Consider the following 14,409-nt stretch of genomic DNA (forward strand, 5'->3'; position numbering starts at 1 on the left):
TTATGACCTATTTTACACACAGAATGCTGCTTCCCTACCTACAATCTTCACCTCATATTCCTCTACTAAATTGTAAGTAGAGGTCAGAAACAAGGATCATTAGGAGCAATAGGAGGGGTAATGGGATTGAAGGAGACAGCAAAATTATAGTGATATGGATAGGAAAACACCTTATTTTTATTACTCATGCATGCATTTAAATTTTAAGACTGCTGAATTCCACAGTGCTTTTTATATTTGTATTTCTGCTTCAAGCTAGATCATCTGCGAGTTGCGTCTGTAGAAAGATAGTCATTGTCACTTGTATTTCCATAATTCCATGTCACCAATTAAACAGATTAAATCAGTTATGAATGGGCAAAGATGGAAGTGATTCTACCATTGTAAATTTTATGTGGCAATGTGTGAGCTGGTCAGCACCAAAGAATTAGTATCAGCATAGTTTTCAGTAGACTGGAAATTCACCTAAATATGCATTCAGTAGACCTGAATTTACATAAAGAAACTAAACCATTAAATGTGTTTTATCATAACTCTCCTCCCTGCATTAGGAAAGCTAACAGTAATTACAGGTGGCATTGGCAGTACAGAAATATGAACTATAGAACAGAACCAAACTAAACCACACTAATGAGCACCATGACCATGTCCAGTAAGAGGTGCTCTAACAGTGCCCACTTCAGTTAAGTGACAATCTCATGAAAACCATGAGGTCACTTAAGGTAAAAAAAGCCAAAACCCAAAAAGGAATATAGGAATGCAACAATAATTACTTGGCAGCATATAAAACAATGAAAGGCGGAGCATGAACTACTTTTTTTTTTTGCAGGGTCTTTTGCAAGATACTTCTGGTGCAAATGTTGTATTTAAAAAAAATATATAAAAATTCAGTCACATGGAAACTGCCACAAACAGTTCAAACCAATCAAGCAAGTGCCACTGGCTGTCTCTCAGAAATAAGAACTTAATATACCAATGTGTCCTGTAATACAACTGGTTTAGTAAGCCTGGCAATTTAAATAAAATATGGAAATTGTCATTATATTCTCTGTCAACATATGATCAGAAAAATGACCATAACAGGATATAAGAAATGCACCTCAGAACCAAAGAAGGATGTAAACTGCTCACAATTACACCTAAAGCAGTGGACTTTCTTCTGGTGTAAAATTTAAAGATTTGTCAAGTTCTATTTGGATCAATGTCCAAGCAAAAAATAAAAAAAATCTATATTCAACAAAATTTTACAATATTGTTTTTCAAGATTGATGTAAACCCAGAAGTAATGTAGTTATACAGTTATGAACATCTTTGTAAGAATTACAATATCTACAGTAGAAAAAAAATGTCCTTGGGACCATGCTAAAAAAAAAAAAGGCATGCTTTCAAAAGCAGACATAATATAACAGGTACAAAAGATATTGCAAAAAATTACATAATACTTACTGTCTCTTGCCTGGGTGGACAACTGTTTCCTCCTCCCACTCCTAGTGCAGTCAGGCTGTCATCATTCTAGAAGAATAAGTTGTTATACATTTTAATATAAAGCACTTTGCTAAACTATGATTGTATTTTCATTTCTCCTGTATGACAGTAAAAATTATCTGCAACAAAATGCTTTTTTCAAAAAAGAAAAAGCAGAAGTGATGTTAAGCAACACTGAGTAATATTGGCTATTGGCTGGTAGATGTTTATAAAAAGATATTAAATTTTTCAAGTATGCACACCGCATTAAAGACACCACTGGACTGAAGACTGTGCAGTCCAAGCTTGTTTGCATTGCAAACACTGCAGCAGATATTTAAGAAGTTGTTGCAGTGTACTTTACCTCTGAACCAATATGCAAAAATGTCACTTCCATGTAATGGAGAATTTTAGGTTGGTCTTAATTATGAGTACTTTAATTCTAATCGTTCTGTCCTCACCACTTGCTCTTCAGACTTTCGATGAATTCAAAAGAATAGCAGGTATACATTGCAATAATCAGGGTAAGCCTGTACCTTTAAAAAATTGATTTCTGTAAAATATTCAAATGCTTAAGCTAAAAGAAGATTTAGAATAGAAAAATCATGAAAATTAGCAGAGGAACAACACACTAGGGGAAAAAAAGGAAGAGCTGGAAGTCCTTTGCTGGTGTTATTTAATTTTTTTTCAATGGTCTATCTTCACCAATTTCCCCTCGATTTTGTGTGCAAAGGATCCACACTGCCATACATCAACTAAAATATTTTAGAAGTGTTAAATGTGTGCTTTGTGAAGTAAATATTTCCACCTCTAACAGATATACTGCATTATAACAACTTAAATCTGAAAGTTTTAATCCAACATACTTAATCTCTTTCATATTTTACAGCCACTCCTTTATATATCTTATGCATTAACTTCTTTCTCTTCTGCTTTTAATAAATATATCTAAAAGGTATTGCTCTTTTTATTTTCAGTGTTTATGTTTTTTAAATTTTTTTATTATGGTGGTCCAAGGAACATCACTACAAATTACAGAGAAAATCCTTGTAAATCCTCAGCAGAATAAATGCCATTCTTGGGAACAGGCATTCTTGCCCTCTGTGTGGTTTACATAATTTAGCTGGGCTTATCCCATATGGGAAAGAAATCACTGACTATCCTGAACTCCATCCAGTCTCCAGATTGTTTTGGTACTGCCACAGTAGTTACAGAAAGACACAGCAGTTACAGATGAACTCAGTACAAAAGCAAACATCTGCACTCAGTTCTTATAATCTACCAGAACATCTAAGCCTACCACCTAAAGAGTTCTGAATAATTATGTACATGCACAGAAGGGGGAAAAAAAAAAAAAGTAGTGTAACTGCTTGATTTGATAAACAAATTTTGAACAAAGACTGGTGGAGCTGCAGTTCAGAGTACACTGCTTGTTCAGTGGTCTATTGGTAGTCAGCACTGCTGTACAGGTTTCAGCTAATTCTCATTTTTCCATTCTCAAGGTTAAGAGAACTGTGCAGGCAATGTGCTTAGCCTGTGGGATGGGAGTGCCTCCTGTTGCTCAAAAATGATTCATCAGAATTATTAGCAGTATTATTTAGGTATCTAGTTCAGGTACTCATATTGCCCCATTATTGTGTCTCAATCTGACTCTCTCTCATTTTTTAATAAAGTATTTATGTGGCTCTCAAACACTGGAGAACAGCTTGAAGAGAGCAAGCTGTGTGGAAATAACAAGCTAACATCTATGAGTCACCCCGAGACTATGCTGAATGTTCTCAGACACTGCCCTAAACTTTTAAGGCAACAACAATCCAAAGGAGGGGGTGCCTCTTGAAGAGGTGCTCTGAGTACGACACGGGCTGCACACACCTCCACCTCCAGCTGTCAGGGGCAATTGCCCTAGCTGCCTACCACACGCACAGCAAGGCTGCCTTTGCTGTGCCCTGCCATCCCTCGAGTAGTGCCAAGCCATTCCTCAAATAATGCCAAGTACCAGTTACACCACAAGAAACATCCAACAAAAATTAGTGGCCTTTCAGCTTAGAAATATCATTTTTTAAATGCTGTGTCACAAGATTAAGGCATATTTTCAGGATTTTGAAAAAAGCAACATATTGAATGGTATGAATGCATTATTCTTAATACAATATTAATGTCTCCTTTTTTTCATGCAGGATGGAAACTAGCTAATCCTTTTCTTGCATTGGAACAGATGTGGGGCTATAGTTTTGTCCTGAGGAGTTGGCCTTTTTGGGAGGCAGACCATCTGTGAGAAACAGAAACAAAATGCTTTCTGAAAAAGTGTGCTATGTCACACTGATCGTGTTTGAACAAAGCTGTTAGGAGCTTTCAGCATTAAGGAGCATCCTCAGAGGAAGATAAATACATCCATCAGTTGACACAGAGTTCTCAACCATGGGGTATCACACTGGTTATCCATGACTAAACCACTTAGATACCCTTGACGTTTCTAACTCAAAACCAAACAAAAATGTTTCAAGATGCCAATACAAAAGAGACCATTGCATGTGAGAGTAACCTGACACATTGTCGTACCAAGTTTTATAGATTCCTGATAATGGCCCTAATTAAAATGTTTACGGCTTCTTTTTAGTGGATCCGTTTCAGTGATTGCTCACATGGAGGTTTTGGTTTTTTGATGCAGATGTATAGTGGCATGCAAACAGGATTTGGGCATTAGTGCTCATTCCCTTAGGATAAGGGGCACTGAGAAAGAACAAGTGATATCCTATTCCTGCTTTTTCTGTAAAAATGTCAGAATTTAATTTCTACTACTGAATCAATATACTTCAATTACCACAATATCAAAATTTAAAGAAAAAAAAAATCTCATAGTTTCATATGCTTATTCCTTATACATAAACATATTCTTCATTGTAACAGAATAAACATACAGACTAAACCCCACTTCTAATTAGCCATTAACTCTTAATAGCAAAACATGGAAAATAAGCTTTTCTAAGATTAATTTTAGGCAGACCCTACACATACCAGGGTGAACCCAGTATGCACACATGGCCAAAGTCATGCTGCCTCCTTTTCCATCAATGACAGACTCGGGGACATGAAGGACAAACATCTATTTCCTGGATGTTTCTCAGTGGCACTGCTTCCCTCCACTCCACCCCTCCATACCTGCCGACACAGTGTAAGAGAAACTGGGAATATTACTCAAGCAAACACTCCAGAAAAGACACAAGGAATGTGTGTTACAGCTTCTCTTGTGTGTCCAGTAAATCTGAGCCTCGGTGTGTAACAGCCAACATTCTGAGGCTGTTTCCTTTAGCGGATTTCTTTTGTTGCTGCTTTTGGTTTTTGGTGGTTTCTTGATTAGTTGTTTTTTGTTTGGTTTTTTTTTTTTTTTTTTTTTTTTGAGGAGGAAGAATAAGAAATTAACTTCTAGAGCCTGACTGAAAACTCTTGGTTGACTTAAAAGTTAATATGCAAAACATTAAAAAATTCTACAGAATAAATCTGAGATTTTACTGTTGCTCCATTGTCTTTTTCCTTAATAACCTAAAGGTTAGAGATTTACTTAACTGTCTCCTCACCTAAGAACACTACGCAATTCTCTTTACTCTTTACTAAGTAAGGTTTTAAATGAAATACTATGTAAGATAAGACTTAGAAGAAAACAGCTGGATATTGTTAGCACTTCTGTATTTTGTTCTTATTCTCTGGTCCTAGCTCAGGACAGCTAACTACATATTTAGTCTATGGGAAACAGAAATACAAATACTAGTATTAATAGCTAAATTATGCTAAAAGTATCAATTGGCAAGAATGATAAACTCTTCTTCAGTCATAATTAATATGTCTACAGACACTGTAAAGTTACTTCCTTAGGCTTCAGATGACTACAATCCTGATTTGATTACAGCCCTTCAATATTTAATAAGCACGGGAATCTATAATTTGCCTAGAGGAAGAAAGGACCAAAACTGCACTTTATTGAAACCTGCAATGTGCAAACAGAAATCAGAAATGCAAACACAGTTGCTGCAGTAAAACCTACAAGGATTACAAAAAAAGGAGAGAAAATAAAAAAAGAGAAAAAGACCAATTCAAAAACATGTTAAATACACCAGCTCCTGAAATTATTCAAAACCTCTTCAACTATCTTCCCTTTTCTAAAAATGTTAGTTTTTGATATTATTTACTCGGTTAACCTGCACTTATATATATTAATGTGTTTATAATAGGAGAAGTAAAAAATATACTCAAAACATTAATTTAGCCCTCTCAAAAAAAAAAAAAAACCAAAAACCCAAGCTATTTTAAATTAGCTGCTACCTAGCATTTCACAAAACAGTTGGTCCTGCAAATGTTTATCAAGTTTTCTGTGGTGGAGAACACTACAGTACTGGTTGAACAATATATATTTTTCCCTAAAAAGTTACATATTGATGGCTAAAAATTTGAAAACATGAAAACAGGAATCATTTAGCAACTCAACACAACGCCAATGTAAAACCATGCTTTCAACATTTCTTGGTGAATCCTATGTATCTTACAAGCTTGCCACAACAGTCTTAACAGGTTCTGTTAAAAAAGGTATGGCCAAAAATCCCGAAACAATCAAACCAAAACCCCAAACTGAAATTGTAAAACAGACATAAATGACCCAAGTTAATTTATGCCCATTTATTACATTTCTCTCAAAATTAAAATTAGTGCAATTACAACAGAATATTAAACCACACCATTCTGTCCATGGGAGCAGAAGAATTAACATCTCCAGTAGAACAGGCCAAGCTTCATGGAGACACAAATGCACTCAGTATTCAGAAGCACCACTGCTTCTTTCTTCACTAGTTTCTCCACACATTTTGTGCTTAATACAGGTTTATCAAGTGTATAGTTGCAATTAATGGCATTTACAGATTCCGTTGGATTTTTATTATTGTGATCAGGAAACCAGAAATAAATGAAATAACAAATATAATTAGGAGAAGCTTACAATCAATATTTAAGAGATAAGCAATTAAGTAAACAGAGGATAGCTGTGATTTATCTTGTTACACAGAGATGAAGTATGAGTAAACAATGAGAACATGGCGCTGCAATGAGAATTTCATTCCAAGTTATTGTCTTTTTCTCTTAGCTACTCATCAATGCCTGTTTTTTTAGTAAAAAAAAAAAAAACAAACACATGAGCGTGATCTTATTTATTTATTTCTACACAACAAAAATTAAGTAATGAAAAAATATAAAGCTTTTGATTTGCAGATATCTGATCTCACTACCAGCTGGTCACAGCATAAGCTAATTTGACCATGTAGACAATTGGTTTGAAGACACCTCTTTTTTGAATAAAGACAGGATAAAAAACACCTCTCTACAATGAGAACTTGTGAATAGTGACATTTTATAGTTAAACATCAATTTAAAAAAAATGCAAAGAGAGAGTTCCTTACCTTCTGTAGTCTACCCAATAGTGTTCGACTAAGAGGATTTCCTACTGGGCTGAAGCACCCTGTGAAAAGAAAAGGCTGTGAATTTTCTGCTTGTTATCCTTTTCCATCGAATAAACCATTTTATTTTAAAATCATTATGTTAGCAGGGTATGTTTGACAAAATTCTAATGAAAAGCAGCAGCATCTTTCAGTCACAACTATGCATCCTTCAGTCAGGAACAGTTGGAGGGTTTATTTAACTAACAGACCTGACACAAGGTTAACTAATCCAATATTTCCATTCAAATGATTTGGAGAAGTAGCTCAAGCTATGTCCACATGCCACCTCGTGCTCAAAGCTGACACTATTATCTAGGCCTCATTGCTTTTCTCTTCATTGAAATTCCAAGTAATGCATACAAAGTTTTCCAACAGAAATGATCACAAAAACTCACAAAGGAATTACTTCCTTATTTTATCTGAAAGAATAACTATTCCTATTCAGTGGTTCCCTTTGATCATCTGAGTTCCTATCACAACACATCTTGCTGTTTATTTTATTCACTCTCTACATAGCACACTTGAACAAGTACTTGTAAATTCTTTTCTTTTCAGACTATTATGTTAACTACTAAGCTCAGGAAAATCCTTTCATCATCTATGGATTTATCTTTTTGTTATTGGTCTCCTCAGCTGTATACTTAAGAAAACATCTTAAAAAGAAAAGATACAAAAAAGTCGGAAAATCGTTGAACATGACAGTGAAAAATGCTACCGCTTCACTGGAGAACAGTTTCTCAAGTACAGAAACACCAGGCAACACAGAGTTAAGCTCACTGGATTTTCTCTGTGAGACACTAGCTTTGAAACAAATTTTGTTTTTAAAGAAAAATAACTTCTGAAAACTCATTTTCATTTGCCACACCAAAAACCTGCTTTTGAGGACTCTAGCATCTGAATAAAGAGGACTTTTCAGACTCAGATTCCCACGTACTGGCAGAGCTCCACAAGGAAACTTGCACAACTCCACCAACAGTATATTTTCTAAAGCCTAATGGTTTTGACTTTCACAGGAGATTTACTCACAAATGTTTAATCATTAAGATATTTAGATATTTCTAACTAGAATAAAAGCTGCAAGCACAAATAACTGGAGTTAAACCATGCTCCTGCACATCTGTATGTGACCAATCTACTTGTGAGAAATCCTAAATACATGCAATAATGGATTATTCAGCTTCATGAATGAATTAAAAACATTTTGATCTTAATAATTTAGGAAAATCTTGTACAAATTCTGAAATACTTTATTTTGAAAGGCTTTCTTTGCTTTTATTAATTTTTTCCACCTCTTTTAAGAAGAAAGAGATGAGAATGTAAACCATTTTCTGAATTCAACCCATATTTAAAGACAGTAATCCTGAAGGCAACATTTTTTCAAATAAGCTATTTGCTAAAACATTTTTTCAGCACTAACCAAAAGTCAGTGGGGATATTACTCCTATTAATATTGTTATCTACACACTCACAAAGTCAGAAAACCAGATGCTACAGAGATTATACTACATATGGATATACTATCACATACACATGTTCTATCAAGTCTTTGAAGAAAAAACAAACAAACTGAAAACCAATAAATTTTTTTTAGACAGACAATTTGAGCATGGGAGTGTTGTGCCAACTTACACAAGCACATATTAAATAAAAGGTATATACAATATTTGATAAAAACAATTGTTTGTCTGGAAAAATATTCAAGTTTTAATTAAAAACAACATTAATCTGCATTTTTATCTGTAACATCATTGACCTTCATATTTTTCTAAGGAAAACACGCATTACTTCCAGATGCTCCTGGACTGTACGTTTATGTGTGTCAGTACTTCTGTGCAGTCTCTATATTCAGCTGTTTATCAGGTGAAAACTATATGGTTAGACTGATATTCCCAATTCAGCCCCAATAAAGGGCAGTGCAGACCTGCTATGCTGCAAGTGTAGAAACGACAGATGTGTTACTCAAAGATATAGGGAGTGCTGTATGGAATTCTAGAAGCTGGCACTGGTTCAGACTCAGTGTTTTCCACGACTAGAGACAAAACAAACAGAAAATTCTCATTACTTTGCTTGAGGTATAAACAGACCACAGCACACCTGAGCACATATGATCATGCCTATTGGCTACCCCAAAGTAGACTTCAGCATTATCTATTACTTGTTTCTAATTATCAAGCATTCATTTTTGTAGCCCCTACATTCAAAACGGCCATTAAAAACTGCCAAGCAAACAAAACAAACCCAAACCAACAAAAAAAACCCTGTTCAAATCTTCCTCATTCACAAAAGAAGCTCCATTCAGCAAGCAAGGGAATATCCATCCCTTCTTCCCCAAATGAAGCAGTAGAATTTTAAAGCCATGTTCCACAGCTATGGGCTTGATATAGTTCCACGCTTGATGAAGCATGTAAATGACATCAAGCAGGTGTGACTAACAGCCTCAGCAGTGCTTGCCTTGGTTCCCTCTCATCCAGGCTGTACACGCTTTTTAACTACTATATTGAAACTGAGGTCTGCACTCCAGAAGGACATTTCCACTTGATCTAAAAATTAAGTTTACAAGACACCGTGACCTGCTGGGACTCTCGCTTAGTCTGAGCTCATAGAAAGGTCATTAAATCCTATGCAAGGTCAAGCCTGAAACAGCCCCAACACCCAGGGTAATCTAGACTGTCCTGTCTTAAGGTTACCTCAGAATCACTAATGGAGAAGCATTTTTATTGATGCAGATGCTTTACTTGTGCTCTCCAACAATCTTCTTTCTTACCTGCTGTTTTCACCTTCAAAAACATATACATCTTGAGAAGCTAATCTTCCCAATGAAAGTATCAATATTTGAATAACTGCATTTCCTATTACTCTGCATTGATTCTTCAGTGGTTTCCTTTACATGGAATTTTACATGAGAAGATCATACTACTTCCAGGAGAACTTTCTGCTAATGTCTAGGTGCTAATCAGACATGTCAAAACAATAGATGCTAATCCTTTGCCTCAAATGATCTGAATTTTCACATTGACACAATTTAACAGCAGGACAGCTCTTCTTCAGTAACTCTATTACTACAATTATGTTGTGAGCCTATCAAAGAACTGTTTTGAAAAACAGTGTATCTGTCTGCCTTGAGAGGAGTCTGAAACCCTGGTAGTTTCCTGTACAATTTGAACAGAGAACTTAAAGTGTACCCTCAGTTCTCCTCGGTCACTTCTGGCAATTTATTCTTTGCCAGTATAACTGCAGCCTAAGAGGAAAGAAGACAAAATTCAAGCAGTTGTCCTGTCCAAAACGTGTTTGTAATACCAAGTCCCCAGTTTCATTGCATGCTTTCACTGAAAAGCTGCCCACTGCTCTAGATCACCTCACAGCAGTGTGAGGTGATCAAATTCTAAGTAGTTGGACTGAAATGCACAAAGTAGATGAGTTCACTACCAAACAGACTTGACTTACATAGCAGCAACAGTGCCCCAGAATAGAACTTGCAAAAATTAAGAACACTTCCTTTAAAATAACAGCATCTTTAGTGATTTTGTTTTAAACTAATAGCATCAGAAGCAGAAGAGGGAAAGAAGTCTTTCTAAGGAGTCACATAATTCCACTATTATCCTACTGGACTGTCTATAATCACCCAATGTGAAATGTTTTTGTGAAAAAATGCTGTTATAAAAAAGGCCAGGAGAACATTTGTTACAGAACTCCTGTTTTAATGAACTTTTCTAAAGAAGGCTTTTTCTCACTTTCTGAAATGTACTCAATAAATTAATTTTGTAATTACTAAAGGTATTTGAGCACAATACATCTCTAAGGCTTCCAGTCAAATAGAATCTATAGCTAATGAAATAATGCGAAAGTTCATCCTGGAAAATCCCCAGAAAATCACAGAACAAAGGACAAATACATATCTAAGAAAACTGAAATATGTTAATATTCAGACATTTCTGTGACAAACACCTCTAAAGCATGCAGAGAGAAAAATATCTTACCTACTCTATTCACACACTATTCTTTTTTTAACTGAGTTTTACTTTAGGTTTATACTAATTGCTAATGTCTCAAAACCCACAAAAAATCCTGCAAGACATGAAAATAAACAATGCCTCTAGGAAATGGTATTTCTTATTGCAGACATTCTTATGAATTATATCATGGTCTCTTGCAACACAGTGTAGTTAAAATACACCCAATTAAATAACAAACACTGGAAAAAAAAGTCAAGTCAGATATAAGATGAATATGTGTATATCAGCTCATTCCTCTTCCTACTCATCTTCTGTGGCTTTAAAACTGTTTCCAGTAATGAGAATCATATCTTCATCACAGTTACCTAGCGTAGTATGACCAAAAGTACGACCTTTCTAACCAAAGGATCTTTTAGTGTGCAGTACGATCTCTATTTTATGTTTCAAATGAAAGTTGTCAGGTTTTTAAAGTAAAAGTTTTCAGCTATTTCTGAAATTTCATTTTTCAAATTATGTATAATGTAAGGGAATGAAGATAATTTTGTAATGATCTAAACATATATTAATCTTCCCTCAAAGACTTTATCCTCAAACCAATTATGCTCTAATAGATCAAACAGAATTCATTATATAAAAAGATTGTTTATATATTGGGTAAGAACCTGTTTTCCTTTATTTAAACACATGATCACAAATACATTTAAATCCCACCACAGACATTTTCAGATGCAGTTCACACAAAATGAAAGGAGTGGATGCACCTACTTAATACAACATTCTACCAGCAAAGCAGATGTTTCATGAATATCCATTGCTTTAGGTGAAAACCCACTTCCAACTCAGTTCTACATAACTTAGTCTAGTACCTATGATTTTGAAGATATTCCAGACTGAAGAGCAGAATTGATAGGACCAAAGTGTATTGAAAACTGTTTTTGTGAAGTTTAATCTGTATCATAGTGACGGGACAAGAAGAAATGGTCTCACACTGCATTAGGAGAGGCCCAAGTTTAGACATCACAAAGAATTTCTTCATGGAAGGGGTTGTTAAGCATTGGAATGGGCTGTCCAGGGAGGTGATGGAGTCACCATACCTGGAAGAGTTCAAGAAACAACTGGATTTGACACTTAGTGCCATGGTCTAGTTGACAAGGTGACTTGGTAAAGCTTGAACTCAGTGATCTTGTAGGCGTTTTGCAACCTAAACAATGCTGTGATACTGTGATCTTGCAAACCACTTAAAATGCATGTGCTTAAAACAGGCAGTTCTCATGTGCTGTACCTACAAAGGTGCTGTGATGGCAATATTACTGAATGCAAAGGTCTTCTATGAACATGCATAAGATTCCTGAAGTGTGTTCTGCACTGACAGAAGTCTACTCAGTGTCAGCCCATGCTATTACTAGCACTCTCTTTGTCTCTTCCCCACCTTTTTCTTCTATCAAAGAACCCAGAAAACATTGAACTATCTCCTCAATGTCATTCTCATTTTCTAAATGGGGTTCCAATTTACTAAACTAAATCTATTCACTTAAAACCAAAATGCAAAATCTATAGGACAAATAGAATCCCCCTGTTTACTGTCTCCCTTTTTGTAAGTTATATACAGATAAACATCTGTTTATTTATTTTGCCCATTGGATATGAGAGCTGTTTACATGCTATATACAATTCAGTAAAAAAAGAGACAAAAAAGCTCTGGCAGCTCTACTGCTGTCAGACGTCACTCCTCCAGTGTGGAGATTGATCTAGATGGCAGGCATTAAAAAAAACCCAAATCCACCCACCTTACCCTCTCCACATTCAGCTGAAACAGCTGTGCTGATAGGTGGAAAAGCATGACTTATTTTTATTTCCTTTCCCCATCCCTATTAATACAATGAAAACTTGAAAACTAACAGAATAATCTTGGGAAATTATGTCAATAGATCAGGCTTTGTTTGCCATTCAAAATACTACACTGTATAGAAAGTCTGTACAGAATGATACACTTTCAATGAAAATATAAGTAATGTTTACCTTTTCAATCAATTGTTTACTAAACACTGGTATGAAAAAGAGTTATCTAGAAAAAAACCTCTAGGGAGTAACACAATTCAGGACCATGCAGCTCCTTACATCGTGCTGCAGCTTCTTTAACATATCATGTGATTTCCCAGTGGATGCCTCAGCTGCAGCTTCTAGGAGAACCCTGGGTTCCCAAACCATAAGCAAGTCATAGTTTTCCTGAAGTGAGAGACACAACTGCTCTAGTTGCTCTAGGCTTTAACACAGTAACCTCCTTTTCCAAGGACTGATGCAGTTATCACTAGCTAATGCATCCGCTTTGATTCCACAGCTCAAGTGACCAGGTAGTTTGTCCTTGCAGCAGAGTTAAGTAAACACTGGAACGGTGGAACAGAGCAAGGCTTAAATTCACACCTGTAGATCCACAGAGAGATACCTTTGCTGTAACATCAACCAATTCCAATCCTCATATAAGAGACCTCAGAATCAGACAGCACTAACATGAAAACACTGTGCTTCTGGCAGTGCCAGATCCCACAACATAATTATATCTCCCATCAACCAAAAGAATGCATAGATATTCATTCAAGGTTAGCCATCATTTTCATTTCTGGTTCCAGGTATACAAGGGCACATGCATGTGTTTGCTCTGAGAAAAATCCTCCACGAGGAGGACTATAGAGATAATCTGTCACTGGATAGAGTTTCATTTGAAAACATTTATTCTGTACTTAGGCACAATGAAGAAGCAGAATTTGGCCCCTATTTACCAAAAGTATAATGAAGTAAAAACTATTGCATCACAAAAACAATTAAAAAATCCAACTTTTTAATTAGAGATTAAAATCAAACACACTTAGCAGCCTACACACCCACCTAATTATTTCTGAGTAATCTTATCAAACCATCATCTTACATTTTTCTTGCAAATGTTAAGTTTCTACAGTACCATATATAAACAATGCAAGTAGTAGCACATGTCCCAAGCATTCTTTTGAAGTAAAGAACATTTATTGAATTCATGCTAATCAGGAACGTGCTAATTTATGACAACTTCTAACATTACATCACAATGGCAGTAGATATCACTGAAAATGAGCACAGGTTATAGTAACCATTTGTTTCTTTCTACAACTTGGAAAACAGAAGGTGATCCTATAGCAAACATCAATAAGCCTGCACAGATACCATCAGCTTTCTGAAATCAGATTGGCAGCATTATTTACAAGTTTTAGATAGCAGATAAAAAAGATGTAAGGAAAATGCAGACTCTGACGCATTCTTTGTATTAATAAGAGTTATTTTTCTTCTAGTGCCGCAGATATCCTGAGAAAGTCATTATTAGTTTTGCTAAGCTCACATGGACTATGTGAAAACAAACAAACTAAATCAAAATAGAAAAGAAACTTATTTTGTATTCTATTACATGTAGTTTGTGGTGCTCCCTATCAAAAAATACTTCACAAGATATAAAAACTGCAGTCCCTTGGAGCTGTAGATGCCCA

General features: G+C 35.5%; 1 protein-coding gene across 3 annotated transcripts in view; it reads right to left on the minus strand.

Annotated features, from left to right (window-relative positions):
- Positions 1-14,409, minus strand: part of AHI1 (Abelson helper integration site 1) — an 84,892-nt gene that overhangs the window by 17,635 nt on the left and 52,848 nt on the right. For all 3 annotated transcript variants that reach the window (XM_041424022.1, XM_041424023.1, XM_041424021.1), the window contains exons 20-21: positions 6,906-6,964; positions 1,447-1,512 (exon numbers count right to left, since the gene is read on the minus strand). In XM_041424022.1, the coding sequence (XP_041279956.1) occupies positions 1,447-1,512; positions 6,906-6,964 (125 nt within the window). The remainder of the gene's footprint in view (positions 1-1,446; positions 1,513-6,905; positions 6,965-14,409) is intronic.

The sequence above is a fragment of the Onychostruthus taczanowskii genome, unplaced genomic scaffold (genome assembly GCF_017590055.1).
Source record: "Onychostruthus taczanowskii isolate IOZ18803 unplaced genomic scaffold, ASM1759005v1 scaffold8, whole genome shotgun sequence".
Lineage (NCBI taxonomy): Eukaryota > Metazoa > Chordata > Aves > Passeriformes > Passeridae > Onychostruthus > Onychostruthus taczanowskii.